General features: G+C 35.7%; 1 protein-coding gene across 2 annotated transcripts in view; it reads right to left on the bottom strand.

Moving 5' to 3' along the window:
* Ubr3 (Ubr3 ubiquitin ligase) overlaps positions 1-25,824 on the bottom strand; it is a 452,715-nt gene that overhangs the window by 151,084 nt on the left and 275,807 nt on the right. For both annotated transcript variants that reach the window (XM_090383419.1, XM_090383420.1), the window contains exons 21-22: positions 14,279-14,367; positions 2,161-2,298 (exon numbers count right to left, since the gene is read on the bottom strand). In XM_090383419.1, coding sequence (XP_090239545.1) covers positions 2,161-2,298; positions 14,279-14,367 — 227 coding nt within the window. The remainder of the gene's footprint in view (positions 1-2,160; positions 2,299-14,278; positions 14,368-25,824) is intronic.

Here is a 25,824-nt window from a genome sequence, read left to right as displayed (position 1 = left end):
AGGCCATATTGCTCCGGGTGTATGCGGTGGTCATTCCCTGACCTTTCCGCATCCTCTGCATTTTTGATGGCTCACGGACTCAAACCCCGGTTTAATCAAGAAGCGTGTGCTACGCACTGCTACTCCTGCCTACCTGGCTACGGAGGTGCCCCACCTTTAGGAAAGCAAAAGCCCTTCCCTTTAGCCTTGATGGTAGTTACATATTTAAGTAATTCCCACATCAGTACATTGTGATCACTGTCACCCAGTAGTTCCTTTATCTGCAAATTCTTACTGCCTGCTGATATTCAGATCAAGAGTATTACTCCCTCTGGTTGCCTCTCGAACATGTTGCTAGAGGAAACATGTCATCTAATAAATCCACAAAAGTCTTGCTAGTGTGCGAGTGACCAACCCACAAGTTTCAGTAAATATCTGGAAAGTTAAAATCCCCCCCATTATAAGACATTCTGATTTACTGGCCCACTCTATTTCTCTCACAATTGCTCATTATACTCATCAGATTCATTAGGCGTATAACACACACCTACTCTCATTTTTCCTTTCCCAGTGCTTATTTCACACCAAACAGACTCAACACTGCATTGTCCACCAACATCAATTGGATGCACTTCCTTAGATTTTGTGTTTCTTAACTAACAGCATAACCCCTCCTCCCTTCCTGTCCATCCTTTCTGTACACATTGTACTCTCCAAATTCCAATTCTGCACTGCTTATGTCTGTGTGACTCCATGTCTCTGATATCCCAACAATATCTGCCTTTGATGTCTTGACTAGCACTTAAAGCTCATCAAATTTATTAACTATACTCCTAGCATTGGTGTACATCCAAGTATACATGCACCTGTTCCTACTCCAAGCTACCCTAACACAGCCCATGTATTTACTTGTTCCACTATGACTTCCAGCAATCCTTAAAATCTCCATTACCTTGCTTTCCAGGCTGCTTCTCATTCTAATAGAAACAGTGCAAAAAATCACTTTTGCCTCTGCCTGCGGCCACTGTTAACCTTTTAGTCTGTGTATACTCCACGCTAGCAGTTTTCCGACCCACCTAACACTGCCTCGATAGCATCAGCAAATATTCTTGCACCCTTTCTATTTAAGTGTACCCCATCCCTGTAGAAGCAGTCTCTCCTGTAAACAAGCACAGACCAAGCTGAAAAAAATTCTACCCCCTGAGCTTTGCACAATCTCTCCAGGGCCGAATTGATTGACAAGGCTCTCATCATATAGTCCCTCCTATCATGTCTGGGCAGAATTGCAGACACTTTCACATTCAACCCTAACTCGAGACTTTTTCCCAACATTACCACATACTTGTTGAGTAAATCCATAGTTCTCTTACTCATAATGTCATTATTTCCAACATGTACAGCAACATCACCTTTTGTGCCCTTAAAAGATGATATAGATCATTTTAGATCATAATAGTTAGAGTAATGGCTCACACCTTATTTTCTAGAAGTAAAAAGCTTTCAAAGTTCAAGGGACTAGATAAAAATGGAGATGAAAGAAATATAGAAAATGAATGGAAGATACTTCGGTTCCAATTATGCAGATTAAACTTCTTTGAATTTATTTATTTTAAGGTCGATACTATGTTAGCATTTTTGTTTTCTCATTTTGCAAATGCTAATAAAATACTAATAGCAGGATTACAACATTAGCAGTAGTATAAATGTAATAATCTAGATCAGTCTGGTCTACAGACCCCAGTTTCCCAGAATGGGTGCCATAGACCAGTTCCAGGGAGTCCACGAAATGGTCCCTTTGGAACTGGTCAAATTATTTATTCTATGTATAGCAAATTGATGATAAATAATGTTGTTATTATTATATATTTATGTAAAAATAAGAATGAAGTTGAATTGTTTTAAACATAAAACTTTGAATTTTCTTTTCAGAAAATCTTCTCACTCACTCGCACGCATGCACACAAACTTTTTTTTTTTTTGATTTTTGAAAATGTCTGTAGATCTCAGAAGTTTGAGAATCACTGATCTAGATTATAGAAATCTTGTTTATTTGCAGTCAGAATATTTTTTTACTTCAGATTTTGTGAATTAATAAGATATTCTCATAATTTACTAATATAAAGTATAAAAGGTATAAATGTATAAAGTATAAACATGGACATAATAAATAAAACAGCATACCACTAGTTGCTTGTAGAAGGACAACTTTTCCTACAGGCCTCTCTTCTGTTGAGGGTGTGGTCTGACCACAAATAACACACTCATATTCTCTAACAACATTAAGCACAGAACTACTTGTTGAATCTTGGCTTTCTGAATCTGAAATAATTTTTTGCACTAACTTTATGCCAACTTTTAGTAAGCTTCAACTATTTTATACACACATACACTAAACAGAATTCAAGTAGAAATGCATGATATACAAATAACTCTGAATTTTTGTACACTTAATAATTTTATAAATGTGAAAACTGAATTTTAGATTTTTTACTTAAAAGAATAAACAATTACATTAATATGTATTGCAATCCTTTAGTAAAAAGCATTGGTAATACAAATCAAATTTAAAAAATATCTATTTCAGAAATCAAAAATGAAAATCAGGGGGCACCAGTTCTGCTTGGTAACTACAGACCTCATGATCTTTTCCACCACAGAAAAACTCACCAGTCTATATTTGCTCATTACCTCTTTTGCTTCTCTCATTTTTTTTTTTTTTTTTTTTTTATTATTATTGGAAATTTGACAGACATTAACACTTTTTCCAGTCCAAGGAGATCATCTCAGAAGCTAATGATCTCAAAACAAATTTAATGGTTTTATGCAATCATACCATCTTTTTCAGTATTAACTGAAGGTATATTGATTGTCCCTTGCCCGAGGGCCTTAGTCCCATAATTCTTCTGCTAGACACTTCTATGAGATCATTATATCATTTATTTTACAATAATCAGATTCATTATCATTGATTTTCCACAGTTTGAACAAGATTTCAATGTAAAGACTGCTGCAACGTACTTATTCAGCTCATCTGCCACTTTGACTTGATTATCTATGATTAAACTGCTTTGATCTTGTAAGGAGCATACTGCTTCTCTCTTTTTTTTTTGTATTTACATATCACAGAATTCCTTTTGCATTTTTAACTCTCTTTGTTAGCGATTTCTCATACTTCACTTTTGTTTGTTTCGCCCATCAGTGGTTTGTTATACATATATCATTATACATCAAAATCATCACCACCCTAATGATATAACTTAATTACAGAATTATATTTCATATTAAATATGATTTTCCCATATGTAATAAAGCTATTTATTTAGCCTAATAATGAATCTTGCATCATTGGGCCTAACAAATACTGGTATAAGGAACACATGTAACATGCTAATTACTTCATTTATGTGCTGATTGTCGCCCAAGGTAAAGTGCCTATCAATGTATAAAGCTGGATTAGCAACAGCTTAATAAATATTATCATATTTAGTACATATTGCATGTTTTAAACATGTCTTAAACATTTCAGCCTTGATATTCTTAAATAGACTATCGTCGTTTTATTGATGATAAAAGTATGCTTTAAAACATATGCTCTTATTTTTATTATATTATTTAAATCCGTCACATGTTTAATTGTATTGTAATGGCATTAGAGATTACTAGTAGTTTGTCCTATAATTAAATCTCTGCTAAATTAAACGCATTCATATTTATATTAAATTATATACAATATTTGCAGAATTGGAATATCATCAGTTTGGCTGAAACAAGAAGAAGAAATGAATCACTTATAAGTTTATCAAGTGGAAATCTGCTGTACACCAATGGAAACAGTGAAAGGAGTGAAGGTGGAGTTGGGTTTCTGGTCCATAAAGATTTGAAAAACAACGTTTTGGAATTCAAAAGTACATCACCAAGGGTGTCAAGACTAATACTCAAGATTTCTAACAGGTACAAACTAAAGATTATAATGATTTATGCACCAACATCGAGCCATGATGATGAAGAGGTTGAAGAAATGTACACCGAAATTGAGTCTTCTAGATGAGCAGAAAACCCACTACACTATTATTATGGGAGACTTCAATGCTAAGGTTGGAAAAAGGCAAAACAGTGCAGAAAGAGGAACTATAGGAAATTTTGGAATTGGTGAAAGAAATAAAAGAGGTGAAAGACTTGTGGAATTTGCAGAATCTCAAGGACTGTCAGTAATGAACACTTTTTTCAAGAAAAGGGTGAACAGAAAGTGGACATGGAAGAGTCCAAATGGATTAACAACTAATGAAATCGACTTCATCCTCACTAACAGAAGATATATTGTGAATGATGTTACCACCCTGAATAAGGTAAATGTTGGAAGTGATCACAGAATGGTAAGATGTACACTCGATATAGATGTAGGAAAGGAAAGGAAAAAACTGACTCGGGTAAATAATACAAAGGTCTTTGAGATAACAGAGGAGGAGAAAAAGCAGTATGTACTGGAATTTAAGAACAAGTTTGAACTTCTGCAGACTGCTCACGACCAAGATATCGATGAGGAATATTACAACTTTCTGAAAGTGATAAAGTCCAGGAAACCTATAGGGAAAAAGAAATCCAAAGAAGAAAAAAATTAGTCAAGAAACACTTGTCATGATGAACCGAAGACGACAAATGAAGAGCAAGAAAAACATTGACTGGGAGAAAATTGAGTATACTTAGTTATGCAAAGCCATTAGAAAGAGACTCAGAGAGGACATAAGACGATTTAACACAAGAAAAGTAGAACAAGCATTAAGGGAAAACAAAGGATTTAAATCAGCAGTCATGAGCAGTAATACAGAAAGACAAATGATACTGAAACTGAAGAATGATACTGAAACTGAAGAATAGTGATGGTGTACTTATAAACCGCAGAGAAGGCATAATTCAAATAGCAGAAGACTACTATAGAGAATTATACAAGGAGCGAGGGAATGATGCCAGCAGTGGGGAAGATGGATTACAAAGTAGCAACACATACGACATACCCGATATTCTTCCTGATGAGGTAGAACATGCATTGAAGAAAATGAAGAATCAGAAAGCCCCGAGGGAATATGAAGTTACTGTAGAGTTGTTAAAATTGGGAGGAAGAGACATAACACAAAAACTGGCAAGGCTCTTCACAAAGTGAATTAGAAAAGGTGTGATGCCTAAGCAGTGGAATAATGCAATCATAGTTTTTCTGCATAAGAAAGGAGATAAATCAGAAATTGGAAATTATAGACCAATTAGCTTGTTATCCCACATCTACAAGTTGTTCACAAAGGTCATTACTAACAGATTAGAAAGAATACTTGATGAGAATCAACCGAAAGAGCAAGCTGGCTTTAGGACAGGATTCTCAACTATGGATCACCTTCACGTAATATCACAGCTAATGGAGAAAGCAAATAAATATAAAACACCACTATGCCTGGCATTTGTGGATTATGAAAAGGCATTTGACTCCATACAGCATAAGTCAATGTTTCGGGCACTGGAAAGACAAGGCATAGATACCCCATATATTATGATTTTGAAGAAAATATATGAGAGTGCTACCTCCTTTATTAGACTAGACAAAGACAGCAAATATCTCCGAAGTTGTTTACTGCTGCCCTTGAGGAAGCGTTCAGAAGATTAGACTGGTCGCAGAAAGGAGTCAATGTGAATGGAGAGTAGCTAAACCATTTACGATTTGCAGATGACATTGTGGTCATAAGCCATGATCTCAAAGAATTAGAGGAAAATCTTTATCAGTTATGCACAGTTAGAAAGGATTTTGGACTAAAGATGAATATGGCTAAAACAAAAGTAATGATGAACAAGTATGCCACAGAAAGGGAAATAATGATTGAAGGAGCAATAATTGAAAAGGTGGAGTCATATACTTATCTTGGACAAGTTATTAGCTGTCATAATGATAAATGGCTGGAAGTCAAGAGAAGAATAAATTTTGGATGGATAGCATTCAGGAAATATAGTCACATACTGAAGAGCAATATAGCAATATCCCAGTTTGTCTGAAACATAAAATAATGTACCAATGTATACTCCCCACCATGACTTATGGAAGTCAAACTTGGGCACTCACCAAAAGAATGGAAGAGAAGCTGAGAACTACACAGCGAAGAATAGAACGAATTATATTGGGAATCAGACCGTTAGATAGGAAGAGAAACACATGGATTAGGCAGCAAACTCAAGTAAAGGACATTATTATCAAAACCAAAGAACTAAAATGGTCTTGGGCAGGACACATAGCTCGAAGACATGATGACAGATGGACTAAGAAAATAATAGAATGATACCCAAGAGGAGCTAGAAGAAAACCTGGAAGACAAAGGCGGAGATGGATAGATGAAATTCATTTTTTGGGTAGTAAATGGATGGCCAGTGCTCAAAACAGAAGGAACTGGAAAGTTGCTGGAGAGGCCTTCATACTGCAGTGGATTGAAAATGGCTGATGATGATGATATATACAAACTTCAATAATATAGTATAATTTTAAGGAGAAAAAACTACTAGATCAAAACTAGACAATTAGAGTATTTGAGGAAAAGAAAGGAACTGCTATCCTTTGTCTAACTTTTGTTGTTTTATTTAACATTCGTTGTCTCCTGCATTATCCCACAGTTTCCTTAGTATATAGATGGATATTGCAATTGTATATATTTGATTTAATTTATCTCCATCAGGCTAGCTGTTTTTTTTATCAGTAGTAGTAGTGGCATGTGATGCAAGAAAGCAAGTGTATGCACTTATGCAGCACCAGCCAAAAAAAAAAAAAAAAAAAAAAAAATGTCACCCAACATTCTCTCTAAATGTTTGTCCAGTTCCTCCTTAAATTCATTTAACCTATCAACTTCCATAACGACAGATGGAAGTTTGTTCCAGCAATTAACCACCCATTGGCTAAAGGCAAATTTCCGCACATCTATTCTACAGCTGTCTTTCCTCAATTTGAATTTATGCCCCCTTAGGTGCATAAATTCAGCGTGCTCAACCCATTCAAGGCCTTATACACCTCAATCAGATCACCGTGCAGGTGACTAGTCTCCAGCCGCTGCAATTTGCAGAACTTAAGCCTCTCTTGGTAAGAGGATCCCTTCATTCCCCTCACCAGTCTTGTTCCTTTCTCTGTACACGCTCAAGCAAATCTACAGCCTTCCTAAAATGAGGTCTCCAGACCTGTACCTGGTACTCAAGGCATGGCCTTACCATTGCCTTTACAGGGGGACAATCACCTCCTTTCCCCTTCTAGCAAAATTCCTATATATCATTGAAAAAACCCCATAACCTGCCCTAGCAGCCTGTCTGCATTGCTCAGAAAACTTCATATCTGACTGCACAATTACTCCCAGGTCTTTTTTCATTTTCTACCACCTTAATCGTAGTATACACAGTTGGTACGTTTCTCTGGGATTACTTCTACCCATATGCAGTACTTTCCATTTGTCAAGGTTAAACTTCAGTTGCCACTTCTCAGCCCATCTGCCCAAATTTTCTAGATCCTGTTGCAGTAGCACACTGCCATTACTGTTATTAACAATCGTGCTAGCCTTTGTATCATCTGCTAACGTCGACAATAAGCCTGATATACCTTAATCAATATCACTGATAAATATACAAAACAAAAGTGGACTGAACCCTGAGGGACACCACTAATAACATTAGTCCACAAGAGCAGCACCCATTGATTACCACCCTCTGTCTTCTCCCACTCAACCATCCTTTTATCCATTGTAGCAACTTACCCTTAATACCATTCTGCTCCAATTTGTACAGTAGTCTTCCATGCGCAACAGTGTAAAAAGCTTTCCCGAAATCTAAGTACATGATATCAAAATTACTTTTTGCATCCAGTTCCTTTGTTGTTGTTTGTTATTTGGTTTTTAGGAGCATTAGCAACTAAGGACATATTGCTCCGGGGATATGTGGTGGTCATTCCCTGACCTTTCCGCATCCTCCGTTTTTGGTAGTGAAGGGCTCGAATCCTGGTCTAATCAAGAAGCGTGTACTATGCACTGCTGCTTCTGCCCACCTGGCTAAGGAAGCGCCCAGTTCCTTTGTAACCACATCATAATATCCTATCAAATTTGTTAGAAAAGAATTTCCCTTAACAAACCCATGCTGTTTGTTATCTGGTTTTTAGGAGCATTAGCAACTAAGGCCATATTGCTCCGGGGATATGCGGTGGTCATTCTCTGACCTTTCCGCATCCTCCATATTTGGTGGGCACGGGTTCGAACCCCAGTCTAATCAAGAAGCGTGTGCTACGCACTGCTGCTCCTGCCCACCTGGCTACGGAGGCGCCATCAAACCCATGCTGTGTCTGAATTATTACTGTAGTCTTGTCTAGATGATCCTGCAATGCACTTTTAATCAGTGACTCCATTACTTTAACCGGAACAGAAGTTAAACTAACTGGTCTGTAATTACTCATGTCACACTTCAATCCCCCTTTGTGTGGGGAGAGAACGCATATGGTATTTTAAGAATAAAAAATTATGTGCGTTTCTCTCCCCACACATCGCCAACTGAAGACGTTCTTTAACTAACGAAAGTCCTCGTAAAGACTATTGGCTTCACCGGATTCACTTACATAGTTTTTAATTATTCTTCTTTTTTTATTTCGATGACAACCAAGGATTGGATGTGTACACTTCTGTTTCCTTGCGCCCATTTAACTCAGTCAACTTTTACTTACTTCCCTCCCTTTTAATTTTTCAATTTAACAATTCAACGTAAACATTAACCACGCTACCTAAGTAAACCATCGCAGATTAATTTCAAGGTGAGTACCGCTTTTTAAGCTTTCGCTATTCTTTACTAGTCTATTAACACGGTACTTGAAGATTTCTAAAAATTTCGTATTGTAGAACATTAATTGAATTACACAATTATATGTAATACAGCCAGGCTTCGCATAACGCGAGTTCGATTAACACGTGTTTCAGTTACTGCTATTTGAAAAAATTATACGACTTTTCATTTTACACGATACAAATTTCCAGTTAACGCAATCTTTTTTTTTATGCGATAGTTGAAAAAGATTTGAATCGTGCGTTAATCTTACCGCACGTCGGACGGGCAATAAACAAACGTTTGCCTGCTGCCTGCCTCGGTGTGTTCCATCAACCATTGGAAGAAGACGTGTTACTCGTTTGTCTCCCGCTAATAAAGTCAATGCAGACTTGCATTTAAAAATTCAAATTTTTAAATGCAAGTCTGCATTGAATTTTTGAATTTAAAATTGAATTTAAAAATTTGAATTTTTAAATGAGCCAGATGAAAATGTTACCGCAAAGGAGATAATGGTAAAAGAACTTGAAATCTTTCGTATCGCAGAACCTCAAGCAAAAGGTTTGAGGTTCACCGCGATATTTATTTCGCCAGGACCCAGAGAAGATTGTTGTCGGCTATCGGAAATTGATTGATGAAAAGAGAAAGTCAACGCTGTTCAAATATTTTCGCAACAGTCATTGCTTCATTGTGTATTTTATGTCAGAGGTTCTCAAACTTTCTTGGTTCATGGCACCCTTAGTGTCACAGTAATTTTTTCACGGCGCACCCAGACCTAAAGAAATACCTAACAGTTCCGTTTAGTAGTTAGGTCCAAACAACTTAATAAGAAATGTTGAAACTGTGTACTACCTCTAGCTAGTAGTTCGTGCAGTGTCTGACAGATGTCGAGTATCGCTGTGTTTCCCTCGAACATTAAAAATATTCCACAGCGCACAGTTTGGGAACCGCTATTTTATGCAATAAACATTTAATTCCATAATTATTTTCATTATATTTTACATTGTATACAATTAAAAAATTATTTAAAAGGTATTTTTAAAATTATTTATAGACATTCCAGAAGGTCAAGGACAAATTATAATTTTTCCTATTGACTATTATATTCGATTAACGCGTTTCCATTTTGCGCGATGCGCTTGCGGGACGAATTAATCACCTTAATCGAGGCCAGCCTGTATGTATATACATATAATATGAATCATGATTTATTATCTTTCTTTTTCTTTTTTTTCTTTTTTTTTTTTTTGTGAACCCCAAACACGAGAGGTATTAGAACCTATAGTACTTAGTACCGTGCTTGGGTTGGAGGTCGAGAAGACGAAAGAAGATATTTGTTGACATTGGACTTGAACTTCTGTAGATTGTAATTTTCAGGAAATATGTATGAAGGAAGGTTGATCCAGAAAATGGCAGTTGAATGAATAAACAAGGAAGATGAAAAGTTCATTTAGTGAGTTTGAAGTTGGACAGTAAATGGATGTTGGTGGCAAGTGCTCGGAATGTTTTAAGAGAGAGCGGGAATTATAGAAGCCAATTCAGAATAACAGTGCCCATGGAAGTATCTGTAGAAGAGGCATGCAGCAGAAACAGTACATCTATGAGAAAGCGGGTGGAGAGACTCTGTTAGAGATGAATCATTAATTAACCTAACTGCCCTCTTCTGAATGGAATCAAGAAGCCTGAGAGAGGTTTTGGGGGCACCACCCCAGATGTGGGAACAATATTCCATGGCAGGGAGAATTTGTGATTTATACAGAGTGAGCAGCTGTTTGGAAGAAAAGTAACACCGAGGGCGAAAGAGAAAACCAAGTTTTTTAGATGCAGAGGAAGCAATATTTGTAATGTGCTTGTGCCAAGAGAGATTAGAAGTCAGGGTAATTCCCAAAAGAGATATATCATTTTGCTTAGAAATCGGAGTGTCACTAAAGATAAGCATAGGAGCAGAAGAATCCTTTTTGTGAGATATAAGACAAGACTGAGTTTTAGAAGGGTTGAAATCAACTAAGTTGTCTTTGCCCCACTGGAGAATTACCTGAAGATCGCCATTTAAGGAATTGGTAGCAGATTTTCAAGAAGTTGAAGCTGATTGAGCAGGACAAGGTTTCTCAAAATGGAAAGTGGAATGCAATGTGCTATCATTGGCAAAACTATGGATAGGATTTCCAGTCAATGGAAGAAGGTCATTAATATACAAGAGGAAAAGAGTGGGAGAAAGAACTGAACCTTGGGGGACACCGGCATTAGTGGAGAAGTTAGAAGACAGAGAGAAAACTGGATAACCAATTAATAAAAACAGTTGGTAAACCATAAGATGGAAGCTTGTTTAGAAGACCTTTATGCCAAACACGATCAAAAGCCTTTGAGATGTCAAGAGCAACTACTTGTGTTTCACCGAATCTTTCCATTGAATTAGTCCATAAATGGGTAACATAAGCCAGAATATCACCAGTGGTTCGACACTGACGATCATTGATCAGACGGAAGGTTTCTAGGTAGTTTAAGAGTTGGCGGTTAATTGATTTCTCCATTACTTTAGAAAGAGTAGAAGTAATTGGATGGGAGGGATTTGTCACCCTTTTTAGGAACTGGCTGGATATGAGCAAATTTCCAAGCAGAAGGAAAAACACCTTTGGAATAAGAAAGTGAAAAAAGGCGGCAAAGAATAGGAGTAAGTTCAGGAGCACAGGTTTTGAGAACAAGTGGAGAAATACCATCAGAACCTGGAGCTTTCTTAGGATCAAGATTTGTCAAAATCCTTCTGACATCCTTTTGATGGAAGACCACAGGAGGCATTGAATGGAGCGTGGGAATGGTGGGAGGTGTTTTACCAAGATCATTAATACATGAGTTGGAAGAAAAATGGGATGCTAGCAGGTCAGCTTTATCCTTGGCTGAAGTGACAACAGAACCATCTGGTTTGTACAGAGGTGGGAGCAGAGATGGGCAAAAGTTGTGGCCAATAGCTTTGGCAAAAGACCAGAATGCTCGGCTACCATTAGGGCAAGAAGCAAGTTTTCTATTCTTAGCCTGTTCAAACTCTAGTTTGGACTGATTAATAACTGCTTTACAATTGTTGCGAGCTTTGGTGTAGGCAGAAAATGAAACTGAAGAATTAGAAACAAGCCAATTACGATATGCAACATTCTTCTCTTGAACAGCCTTAGCTCATTTATCGGAAAACCAAGGTTTAGATAAAGGATGAGATTTTAGAGTGGAGTGTGGGATAAAGGGTTCCATTCCTGCAAGAATAATTTCACTGACACTATCTGAGCAAACGTTAACATCAGAAGTTTTGAAACAGTAATCCAACCAAGGAAAAGAAGTCTCGCAGGTCATCCCATTTTGCATCCCATTTTTGTACGGCCAAACAACACGAGGTTGGGAATAGCCATGAGATAAAGGTTCCATTGGAGAAGAGACAATCACCAAGTTGTGATCTGAAGTGCCTAAAGGACCTCTCACTTTGATCGTGTACTTAGAAGGGTTGTTTGTGAGAAAAAGATCAAGTGTATTGGCTGTATGATTAGGATTGTCCGGTATTCTTGTTAGTAAATGAACAATCTGTTCTAGGTCATTAGTAATTGCAAAAGCCTCAGCATCTCGACCTGCTGAGTCGGTGTGACTAGAAAACGGAAGCCAGCTGGAGTTGTGAACATTAAAATCACCAAGGAAAATTACCTCATTTGTAAAATTTCAAATATTGTCCAAATATTGTCTTCTTTGAGGGTATAATGGATGTGGCACTTTTCACCCTATGGAGAGATTGAGAGTCTCACTGGAAGAACTCTTAAAGGCATCTGAACTGTGGATAGCCTACCTGAGATGGAGGGAGATACCCAAGCAATATGTGTAATTATGCAGAAGCTGAAAGAAAATTTGTCAGTCTGAAATTTGCTGAATAGATACAAAGCATGCTTCATATTAATGTTTTTCTGTTGTTGTTATTTGATTTTTAGGAGCATTAGAAACTAAGGCCATATTGCTCCGGGGGTATGCGGTGGTCATTCCTTGACCTTTCCCGCATCCTCCGTAATTGGTGGTCACGGGCTCGAACCCCGGTCTAATCAAGAGCGTGTGCTATGCACTGCTGCTCCTGCCCACCTGGCTATGGAGGCAGCAATGTTTTCCTGATGTTAGTGTATATATTTTATCATATTTAAAATTGTCTGGACAGTTTGTTACTTTCTTTCTTCCCCCCATCCCAAAAAACAACACTGCTTTTAATTATTACTGTTTTATACAAATTGCATGAAGAGATATTCAACTGAAATTATGCTAGTTGTAAGTTCAGAATTGGAGCTTCAGGTTGTTAGGTTTTAGGTAAAGCAACAACTAAGACCACATTGCATTGTGTACTATGTCCCTAAAAGTGTATGTTCATAGGCTGATTTGGAAATTGTGTGGGTTGAAAACTCATGGAGGGACCCTACTGTCCCCACCTGAGAACAGCTAACTACAGCCTTCACTCAAATGCCTTTAGAAAGTGATGGGGGGGGGATTAAGATTTCTCTTTTTATAAGAATTTTATGTATTAGCCTCTACTACGAATTTTCCTTTTGAAAATTCTATAAAACAGCATTTCTCTGTGGTCTGTAGACCTCTGAGAGTTCATGAAAAATTATAAAAATTTCTTTGAATTATTTAAAAAGAAAATAATTTTGTTAGCCTTTGAGATCAACAAAAAAATTGAAAAGCTAAAAAGAGTTCTTCAATTACTGCTGTAAGAGATGGTAGAAACCAATACACAGAGACAAACAGCAGTAGACAATGGAACTGACAACTGTGGTACAATGACAGACAATTATTCATGATAGTATTTCTGAAAATAATAAGTTTTTATAGGTCTGCAATTCACTGTGAGAGCTTTTCACCATTCATTTTTGAACTATATCAGAATCACCATTATATTATCCACTTTATAAATGGAAAGGTCATTTCCTTAATAAACATTCCAATTTATATCTCACTCCCTTACATTATCTGTCCCCCCACAATTCAAAAATGCTTTTTCATACTAAATACAGTATAACTGTTTGCTTTGCAGCATGCCTATATGGACACACTAAATGATGGAAATGCAATGAGAGATATTAAACAAACAAAAAAAAAGTACCTGAGCTTTTGGGTATACAGTGTATTCTGCTGAATGCTCAACATCTCTATCCAACAATAATAAGTAAAAATGCATAACTTTTTTCCTACAAGGATGTAATTATTTATTTTAATAACTAATAAGTAGCATCTTGTTATTACCTATCTCTAGATTAAATTTCATTTTATGATGACTGCCATTCAAGTGGTCTAGGAAGTTTGTTATTTCACTTTGTGTTACCATTCAAAGCATCTCACATACAACAAAATTTTATGGCAACTGGGAAGACCACAGCTATTATTCATGACAAAAACAAGTACCCACTGTTAAGTATTATAGCAATACTTAGCTCATTATTAAAATAATCCCTTTTTAAGATAAATACTAAAATACCTGTTTCCATAGTTTGCTGCATAAAAGCCTTCTGCCGAGAAGCAAACTCTTCCATCAGTTTCTGTTGCCTTTCTTTTGCTCTTTTCTTCCTGTAATATGTAAATATAAATATATCGAATATGTAAATATAAATATATCGAATATGTAAATATAAATATATGGAATATATATATATATATATATATATATATATATATGGAATTAAAAGAATAGAATAATATTAAAAAATAAATGTGACGGTTTTTTGTAGTATATCATATCATAGGTTATTTTTATAACTTATGATATTGTAACAACTGCTGTATTATAAGATACATGATTTAATTATTAAATAGTTTGAAATTTCCAAAAGGAATTAGTTTAAAAGCAAATTTATTTCAAAAAATATATTGGTTATCTTCATAATTATTTAAATTGTGATGAACATATTAGTTTATTTAGGCCAAAAGTACTGCTACAATTTTTTCCGTAAAAATAAAAACACTTAACTTCTCTGTAGCATCTGCATATGCCACAGAGAAGGCTATATATATATATATATATATATATATATATATATATATATATATATTGGAATTATGTCTAATGACAATTAGATTTAAATATTAAATTTTTAAATAGCAGAAATGAGGGTATTAGCTCATTTATGCATTAGCTCATGACGGTATTAGCTAAAAAAAAAAAAAAAAAAATTACTCTCATTATTCACCAAGTAATTACCTAAAGTTAACCTAGCAAAATTGGCATAGAGATTACAGAAACGGTTATGTATAATACATTCCTCTAGTATGGCTATATGTCTACTCAATGCCCCAGAGGTAGCAGATGTATGACCATGAGGGAGAATGTTAATTTTCACTAACTCTCCAACTTTCTCTAAAAGTCTCCAATTTTCTTTACATTTACATTAATTTTGTTGTTTTTATATGTATCTATGTTATATATTTATATATAACTAGCAGCTTGGTTGGGGTTACTACAAACCTGATGCTCCCAAGTAGTACCATAATTTTAAAATTAATAATGTATAAATAAGTTATGTATATATATATATATATATATATATATGAAATAAAAGATATAATGGGTTAAAACCTGGTGTAGTAGTGGAAAGATAAAAATAAAATAAATTAGATATGACAAATGGGCGAAGGTAAAGAAAGCCCACACGAGAAGCACACAAAAGTTCAATAAATTTACCGGTAAAAGTACTTTGCCATAATGCCATTTGTATTGTTGCTCGCTCAGTAAACATACAGTGGGTTTCATTGGTCAGGAGTAGAAATTTAATCCCGTGGGAGATTGAAACCCTCCCGAAGTGGAGGGGTAACCTGACCTTTTTTCTTTATAATCACTGGTGGACTAGTGGATAAATTGTTTATTAAGAAAAAAAAAAGGCAAAGGTAAAGGAAGCCCACACGAGAAGCATGGCAAACTTCGAAAAAGTTTACTGGTGAAACTACATTATGAACATTTTTTACGACACCAGAACTTCCAATATGACATTGTTCGTGATTCAATTAGTGATTCTAAAGAAAAAGGGTCAGGTTACCCCCCACACACACACTTCGGGAGGGTTTCAAGCTCCCGTGGGATTCAACTTCTACTCCAGACCGATAACACCCAACGATCTGTTTACCGAGCGAGCAACAATACAAATGCTGTTATGGCAAAGTACTTTTACCAGTAAATTTCATCAAAATTTTGCATGCTTCTTGTGTGGGCTTTCTTTACCTTAGCCAACAAATGCAGCAGAGTGCACAAAGCAGCAGCAAAGGATGTAGAAAGGATATATGTATGCTTTATATATAAGACTGTGAGATGTGCAAATGGAAGTGTAAGTTACACATAATGCCAAAAGCTAAAAGGAACAGGATAGCAGAAATATGAGAAAATGTAGGTGTAAAAAGGGAAAAAGAATGTGAATATCCTATAAGTCATGATGAATTAGGTAAAATTGATTAAGTCAAAATGATAATTAATAAAAGTAATGATAGCTAGAATCAGATAAGGGTGAGTAAATTTGGCTATAATTCAAAAGGGGTAGAGCAAATATGCAATTAAATCTGATGTAAGCAAATGTAAATACTGATACATGATCAGGCATTTCTTCAGGGGGACGACACCTGATCATGCATCAAGGACTGCATTTCTATACTTGTCCATAACTGTGGAAGAGAAGAAATTTAATAATAAATTAAGTCAGATCGAAAGGGGAAAGAAGTATAACTCTCACAAAGTATGGACTAGTAGTCCCAACGCAGTGTATGTTGTATAAAATAATTAAGGTAAATTAAGGTTAAAACTAGGTGTATATAGTAAAAAAATTAGTAAATTAATAAGAGGAGTAAACCTCAATATAGTACGTGGAACACTTCCGTATGATACCCTCCAGAAATTAAAACGGAAAAAACGAAAAAATCGACAACTTACCGGTACATTAAAGTAAAATATAAATAATTAAATAATCAATTTAACACAATTCAAAATCAATTCAAAACAATTAAAATTCAAATTAACGCAATTAAAAGAATCTAACGAAAATATTCAAAACGATTTTCCTTCCTGAAGCTGACAATGCTTTTTGACCGACTGTCGTGATCACAGGAATGAAAATTACCGAATCAGGCTAAACCTGCAACTTAAATAGTGATTATATGTCTTCGCGCATGCGCGTAAAGGTCCACGCATCGGAGATCAAATATGGCCGCCGAACATTAACAGAATTCTCATGTAATTTAATTTCAACGGTTTCTGCAATTAATAGTCGCGTATAATTACGTTGAACGTTAAGTATTTTGGCCTCGTTAAATAAAAAAGTATGTTTTTCGTTAATGGCATGAAAGGCTAATTCTGACGCTGCTGAACGAGAAGCACGAACTGAGGCTTCGTGTTGATTTACACGAATATTAAGAGAAAACCGCGTCGAACCCTGGTAAGACGAGTCGCAATCACCACAAGAAATGTTGTATACTAGATCATTAATTTGTGTTGCGAACGCGGAAAGAACCGAGCGATTGTTCAGTATAGTGTGTAACTTCCGTATAGGCCTAGCTATAATTTTAAATTCGGTATCTTTAAAGAAACTGTTAAGCTGTTTGTGCCACTGTTCAACATATGGGACAGAAATAAAGTATTTTTTGATATTACTATTGTTGATTGGTGTAGTATTTTTTATCCTATCCTTAGCTTGTACCCTAATTCGATTTATTGTGTTAATGGGATAACCCCTGTTCAAGAATCTGCTAGTTAATATTTGTATTTCTGAGTCCAAAGCAGAATCCGTTGTTGAATATTTATAGGCATTTAGAAATTGATTAAAGATAATCGATCTTTTGTAGGTGAACGGGTGGTAGCTATTATAATGTAGAAGCATACCGGTGTTTGTGGGTTTTCGATAGATGCTAAATTGTATTTTGTTCGAGTCCCGGGTAAGCGTGAAATTTAGAAAGTTTAATGACTTAGTATCCGTATCTTCCCTTTCCAATGTAAATTTGAGTCTAGAATGAATATTATTAAACGAATGTAAAATGTCTTGGATAGTACTACTATCAGTAATAACTAGAACATCGTCTAAATACCTCCCATAGTATGTGATACGGGGACGAAAAGGTGTCAAATGTATCTGCTCAATCGTTGAGAGATAGATCTCTGACATTAAGCCACTCAGGCTCAAACCCATTGGTAATCCAAAAATTTGTTTATACACCTTGTCTCGAAAGGTGATGTAGTTAGCCTCAACTAATAGTTTAATTAAGTGAAAAATTTCCTTAATGGGCAGCTTCGTATAATTAATCGGTGTCGAGTTTTTATTTAACATATCCCAAATAATATCTAATGTGTATACAACGTTTACATTCGTATATAATGAGGTAACATCTAATGAGAATAAATTGTAATTGTCGCCGAGTCTACAGTCTTTAAGATTATAAAATAATGTATCGTAATTCTTAATCCCAAATTGTATAACCTGTCTAAAAGGTTTTATAATATTATATACATGTGTGGCTAAGGCTGAAAATGCCGAGTTCCTGTAGGAAACAATAGGTCGAATCGGAAATCCAGGCTTGTGTAATTTTACCTGACCAAAAAGTGCAGGAATATTGTATGTTCTGGACTTTAATTCCTTCAACTGAACCATAGTAATGTAGTCGTTTTTACGATATGTGGTTAACGTTTTATTGTATTGATTTACCAAATTGGTAAACAGTGCCGGGTCCACTTCACGATAAGTGGAGGTATCAGACACAACTGAATCTAACTTATTAATATAATCATGTTTATCTAGTATTACCACTGTATCTCCTTTATCTGCCCTCTGTATAATAATGTCCTTATTTTCTCGAAGTTCTCGTAAAGCTGAACTGTCATGTGTATTCAATTTAGGAAGTCGCGTTTCTTTTATGTTATTCACTACTTGGTTAACTTGTTGAATAAATACATCTTTTTGTGGAACACTACGAAGTCCAAATTCAATATCAATTACGCATTGTTTTTTTGGCAGCTTTCGAGGTGGTAAATTATAATTTAATCCTTTGGATAAAAGTGAAATCTGGTCCTGCGATAGTGTACACGAGGAAAGATTTGTAACCTGTTGATATGTCGGTTCGTTGGATACTGGGTGAGGGGGTGTTTGTGAACTAGCCGACATATTCTGTGGTAGTGCGTTGTGTGTCTGTGGGGGGGGGGATGTCACCCAACTCGTGTGAACTTGGTCGCAAGCTCGCGATAATGTGTTAGAATTCGCATGAACGTGTCTTGAACTATTCGATAATGCTTGCAACTTATTAACGTGTCTGTTTTTTATTTCTGAGGCTTGTGCTTCCCGTCGCAAATCTATGGAGGTCTTCAATACAGACCAATCGTTCGGATGTAGATAATTTTTTAATTTATCGCGAAGCTTCCTAACCTGGGAAAGGTATTTTTGTTTATCCGAATATCGAGATTTTAAGGCAAGCTTAACAATATTACGTGATGTCGCCAGTGATAGTTGTTTTATACCTGAAATTTTTTGATTTAAATTCACCCTGGCAAACTTCAGAACGATGTTGTTTTGAAGGCAATATTTTAGGAAAGAAATATGGTAACTTTGGGCCGAGTACCTTAGTGTAGATTTAATGTAATTTTGTACCAAGTGATTCAAAAAATCTCCCATAATTGTGTGTATCGATTGTATACTACTGGAGAGACAGGAAGTGAATGAAATAGTCAATAAGAGTTTGAAAATTAATTAGATAGTATGAATCAGAGTAGTACTCAATATGTTCTACGTTGATAATAATATTAGTAAATTAATAAGAGGAGTAAACCTCAATATAGTACGTGGAACACTTCCGTATGATACCCTCCAGAAATTAAAACGGAAAAAACGAAAAAATCGACAACTTACCGGTACATTAAAGTAAAATATAAATAATTAAATAATCAATTTAACACAATTCAAAATCAATTCAAAACAATTAAAATTCAAATTAACGCAATTAAAAGAATCTAACGAAAATATTCAAAACGATTTTCCTTCCTGAAGCTGACAATGCTTTTCGACCGACTGTCGTGATCACAGGAATGAAAATTACCGAATCAGGCTAAACCTGCAACTTAAATAGTGATTATATGTCTTCGCGCATGCGCGTAAAGGTCCACGCATCGGAGATCAAATATGGCCGCCGAACATTAACAGAATTCTCGTGTAATTTAATTTCAACGGTTTCTGCAATTAATAGTCGCGTATAATTACGTTGAACGTTAAGTATTTTGGCCTCGTTAAATAAAAAAGTATGGTTTTCGTTAATGGCATGAAAGGCTAATTCTGACGCTGCTGAACGAGAAGCACGAACTGAGGCTTCGTGTTGATTTACACGAATATTAAGAGAAAACCGCGTCGAACCCTGGTAAGATGAGTCGCAATCACCACAAGAAATGTTGTATACTAGATCATTAATTTGTGTTGCGAACGCGGAAAGAACCGAGCGATTATTCAGTATAGTGTGTAACTTCCGTATAGGCCTAGCTATAATTTTAAATTCGGTATCTTTAAAGAATCTGTTAAGCTGTTTGTGCCACTGTTCAACATATGGGACAGAAATAAATCGACCTATTGTTTCCTACAGGAACTCGGCATTTTCAGCCTTAGCCACACATGTATATAATATTATAAAACCTTTTAGACAGGTTATACAATTTGGGATTAAGAATTACGATACATTATTTTATAATCTTAAAGACTGTAGACTCGGCGACAATGACAATTTATTCTCATTAGATGTTACCTCATTATATACGAATGTAAACGTTGAATACACATTAGATATTATTTGGGATATGTTAAATAAAAACTCGACACCGATTAATTATACGAAGCTGCCCCATTAAGGAAATTTTTCACTTAATTAAACTATTAGTTGAGGCTAACTACATCACCTTTCGAGACAAGGTGTATAAACAAATTTTTGGATTACCAATGGGTTTGAGCCTGAGTGGCTTAATGTCAGAGATCTATCTCTCAACGATTGAGCAGATACATTTGACACCTTTTCGTCCCCGTATCACATACTATGGGAGGTATTTAGACGATGTTCTAGTTATTACTGATAGTAGTACTATCCAAGACATTTTACATTCGTTTAATAATATTCATTCTAGACTCAAATTTACATTGGAAAGGGAAGATACGGATACTAAGTCATTAAACTTTCTAAATTTCACGCTTACCCGGGACTCGAACAAAATACAATTTAGCATCTATCGAAAACCCACAAACACCGGTATGCTTCTACATTATAATAGCTACCACCCGTTCACCTACAAAAGATCGATTATCTTTAATCAATTTCTAAATGCCTATAAATATTCAACGACGGATTCTGCTTTGGACTCAGAAATACAAATATTAACTAGCAGATTCTTGAACAGGGGTTATCCCATTAATACAATAAATCGAATTAGGGTACCAGCTAAGGATAGGATAGGATAAAAAATACTACACCAATCAACAATAGTAATATCAAAAAATACTTTATTTCTGTCCCATATGTTGAACAGTGGCACAAACAGCTTAACAGATTCTTTAAAGATACCGAATTTAAAATTATAGCTAGGCCTATACGGAAGTTACACACTATACTGAACAATCGCTCGGTTCTTTCCGCGTTCGCAACACAAATTAATGATCTGGTATACAACATTTCTTGTGGTGATTGCGACTCGTCTTACCAGGGTTCGACGCGGTTTTCTCTTAATATTCGTGTAAATCAACACGAAGCCTCAGTTCGTGCTTCTCGTTCAGCAGCGTCAGAATTAGCCTTTCATGCCATTAACGAAAAACATACTTTTTTATTTAACGAGGCCAAAATACTTAACGTTCAACGTAATTATACGCGACTATTAATTGCAGAAACCGTTGAAATTAAATTACACGAGAATTCTGTTAATGTTCGGCGGCCATATTTGATCTCCGATGCGTGGACCTTTACGCGCATGCGCGAAGACATATAATCACTATTTAAGTTGCAGGTTTAGCCTGATTCGGTAATTTTCATTCCTGTGATCACGACAGTCGGTCGAAAAGCAGTCAGCTTCAGGAAGGAAAATCGTTTTGAATATTTTCGTTAGATTCTTTTAATTGCGTTAATTTGAATTTTAATTGTTTTGAATTGATTTTGAATTGTGTTAAATTGATTATTTAATTATTTATATTTTACTTTAATGTACCGGTAAGTTGTCGATTTTTTCGTTTTTTCCGTTTTAATTTCTGGAGGGTATCATACGGAAGTGTTCCACGTACTATATTGAGGTTTACTCCTCTTATTAATTTACTAATATTATTATCAACGTCGAACATATTGAGTACTACTCTGATTCATACTATCTAAATAGTAAAAAAATATACTTATACCTATATTTGAATAATGTTTGAAATAATTGAAAATTGAATCTTTCATAATAAAAATAAAAAGGTTAAGAAAATATCAGAGGTAGCAAAAAGCACATTACTCTACATAAAAGTAAATTAAAATGATGATTAAGAAATAAAAATAATGCCAGGAGCATGGCAAGACAGAAGAGCAAAATAGTCAAAATTAAACAACCAACAAGGATGGAAGAGAAGAGTAACAAGAGTAAAATATTGCAGAAGACATTCTCCCAAGATAATTAGAAGATCTAAATACAGAGATAATCATCAATTAAATTTTAAATGCCAATTAAATAGAAATTTAACAGTGCCCCCTCTGACGGGCACCAAGTCCAAATTTATGTGAAATATCACCAGCGGATATGTAAACCAACTAAACAAAAATAAACCAAAAATAGACTGACCATTACACCCCATCTCAAGAGAGGACCACAAGGCCAATAATGGTCAGGAAATCACTGCATTTCAATCGCTAGACAAATTGCCACAAAGGCGAGTTGATCAAAAGATCAGTCCGCCATCCGATCCCCAGATTGAACCACCAATGCAGAGGACTTGAATAGCGGTGGTCCTGATATGGTAATATATATATATATATATATATATATAACTAAGAAAAAAAAACCCAGAATAAAACAATGTTAAAAAAAAATAATAATAAATAAATAATAATAATTAATAAAATAAAAGGAAATTAAACCTATCATCCTATGCACTTCCCTCACCCGAAGGTACTATCCAGATGACCTTTGAATTTCCCCAAACTGTCAGCCTCTACCACCCATGTAGGCAACTTATTCCAGTAATTTATAACTCACTGGCTAAAATAAAACTTCCTGCAGTCCAATCTAAACATTTCTTCCCCATAACTTGAATTTATGTCCCCTAGTTCTAGCATCATTTATAATATTGAAAATTTCGTCCTCATTCATTTTACTGATGCCTCTCAGAGTCTTAAACACCTCAATCAAATCTCCTCTAAGGTGTCTAGTTTCCAAACTCTGCAACCCACATATTCGAAGTCTTTCTTCATAAGGATGCCCTTTTGCCGATCTCACCAGGCGATTTACCAGTCTTTGCACACTTTCAAGAAGCTCGATGTCTTTCTTTAGGTGCGGTCTCCATACTTAGTATTCACAGTATTCCAAGTGTGGTCTAACAAAAGCCTTATATAATGGGATTATCAGTCCCTATCTCTACTTGCAAAAGTTCGATAGATCATCGATAGGACACCATGGGCCTTCCTTGCAACCGGTTTACAATGCTCAGAGAATTTCATGTCTGACCGTATTGTAACACCCAAGTCCCTTTCCTCCAGTACTGGGTTTAGTTGAACTCCACCAAGTGAATAAGTTATTTTGGGATTACTGTTTTCAAGGTGTAATACCTTACACTTTGTTGGATTAAAGAACAGCTGCCATTTTTCTGACCATTCCTGAAGTCTATCTAGGTCTCTCTGAAGAAGCTCAGCTTGACAGTGATCATTAACTACTCTACCAATTTTAACATCATCTGCAAATTTAGACATCACGCCCTCTATCCCTTCATCGATGTTGTTTATGAAAATTAAAAACAACAGTGGTCCTAATACTGATCCTTGGGGAACCCCACTTCTTACATCAACCCAATCTGAGAAATAGCCATTTATCACAACCCTCTGCCTCCTGCCCTGAAGCCATCCTGCTATCCATCTAAGGATTTTCCCAGTGATTCCAACCTGTTCCAGCTTATAAAGCAACCACACATTATTATTATTATTAGTAGTAGCATTAGCTACATGGTGCAAGGAAGCCTGAGGCTTATGCTGCACCAGCCAAAAAAAAAAATTCCTAAGTTACCCTGAGAGAGAGAGAGAGAGAGAGAGGTAGAAGGGAATCGCCAAGAAAGAGAAAAATGATGATATCCAGCTGACGACCCTGGGTGTGCCAAGCCCATACCAGATGTGAGTCCCTGGGGTTAATGTGGGACTGAGTCAAAAGCTTTGCTGAAATCTAAATAAACAATGTCAAAATTATTCCCTAAATCCAGCTCGTGAGTGACCCTTTCAAAATAGCGAACCAGATTTGTTAAAAATGATTTTCCCTTTACAAAACCATGCTGAGTATCCTTGAGAATTTCAAATGATCCAAATGATCCTGAATTCCACCCTTGATCATTGCCTCCATGATTTTCCCTACCACTGAAGTCAGACTGACAGGTATAATTTCCCACTTCACGCTTAGAGCCACCCTTATGTATGGGAGATACATTGGCACTTTTCCAATCCAAGGGAATCTCCCCAGAGTCTAGTGATGCTCGCATAATTAGCCTCAATGGTTCAATGCACTCACTTGCCGCTTCCCTTAAGATTATAGGGTATATTCCATTAACTCCAGGAGCCTTACTACTGGCCTGTAGGCTTGAAAGTTTTTTCATTAAATAATCTTGTGAAATTTCAATATCATTAATTTTATATTTTTCAACTTCACTCCCACAATTTCCCATTGCCACAAAAGATTTTTCATTTGTAAATATTGATGCAAAATAACTGCTGAGGTCATCTGCAATGGCAGCTGGTGTATTTAAGGCTAGGGAGTGAATTGAGGATAGGGAAGGGATGAAAGCGTATCTCAATAAAATAAAGACAAAGATAGAGAGAGATTAAGAATAGTAGGAATGTTCGTATCACCTTCGTATTGCACTAATAGCTTTACGAACAGGAAAAAGTAGAAGTAGAAAGTATAAAGATATTAGAAGTACTGGATTGTAAAGCCCATCCTTTTAGTAAGGACCCTGACTACGTAAGTATTAGTATGAAAAAGAGACATACCAAATGCTTGCGTAGTGTGAAGTCGAAAATAAAACCCAGAAAAGGTCAAGATCTAAAAACGAAAACATAAATAGTTGCTAAAAAGCATATAAAATGAATACCTGGAATATTCAAGTAACGTGTAGTAGCATGAATAGGAGGCAGGAAATGACAGTGCGAATATATACGGTTGAGATGATAGCTGTAACCAAAGCGGTAACATATAGGGACAGTTCTAAGAACTCATTCATTTATAGTGATGAAACTGACTTAAAAGAGAGCAGCGAAAAATTGATAATTGGTGACCGCTACAGCCGTTTTTAATAAGAAAGTGTACAGAGATGCACAAACAAAGTGTTGGCTAGGACAAAGCATATTTACATCAGAAAACCATAATGTAAATATGCGGAATAATTAAATTTTGCAGACAGACAGGCGAAAAATATATGGAAGATAGGAAATGAAATACTCCAAAAATGAAGGTGTAAATACCTATTTCAAAAAAGATATCGAGAACAGTATTTGACAAGTGCAGCATTTCAGAAAGTAATAAAATGGCTGCTAAGTGTTTAAGCATGTAAAAGGAGTATATAGAATGAATGTAGTCTAAATTAATAGATTTAAGACGAAATGGCATGATGTATCAAAAAATTATAGTCTGTATTATAAGTAAAGCCTTATAAAAGTATGCATATATCAAAGTAACAGGTTGTAAGGGGAAGAGTCACATGAAATGCTTAGCTGGAAAGGATAAAGATGACCTAAAGGTAGAACATAGGTAACAAAAAAAAAAAAAAAATTTTTGTAGTCCAACTGGTGAAGTTATATTGAAAAAAGTATGCCTTA

The sequence above is a fragment of the Mastigoproctus giganteus genome, chromosome 10 (assembly GCF_048544385.1).
Source record: "Mastigoproctus giganteus isolate SK-2022 chromosome 10, ASM4854438v1, whole genome shotgun sequence".
In the NCBI taxonomy this organism is placed as follows: Eukaryota; Metazoa; Arthropoda; class Arachnida; order Uropygi; family Thelyphonidae; genus Mastigoproctus; species Mastigoproctus giganteus.
This window is presented reverse-complemented; position numbering and strand designations above follow the sequence as displayed.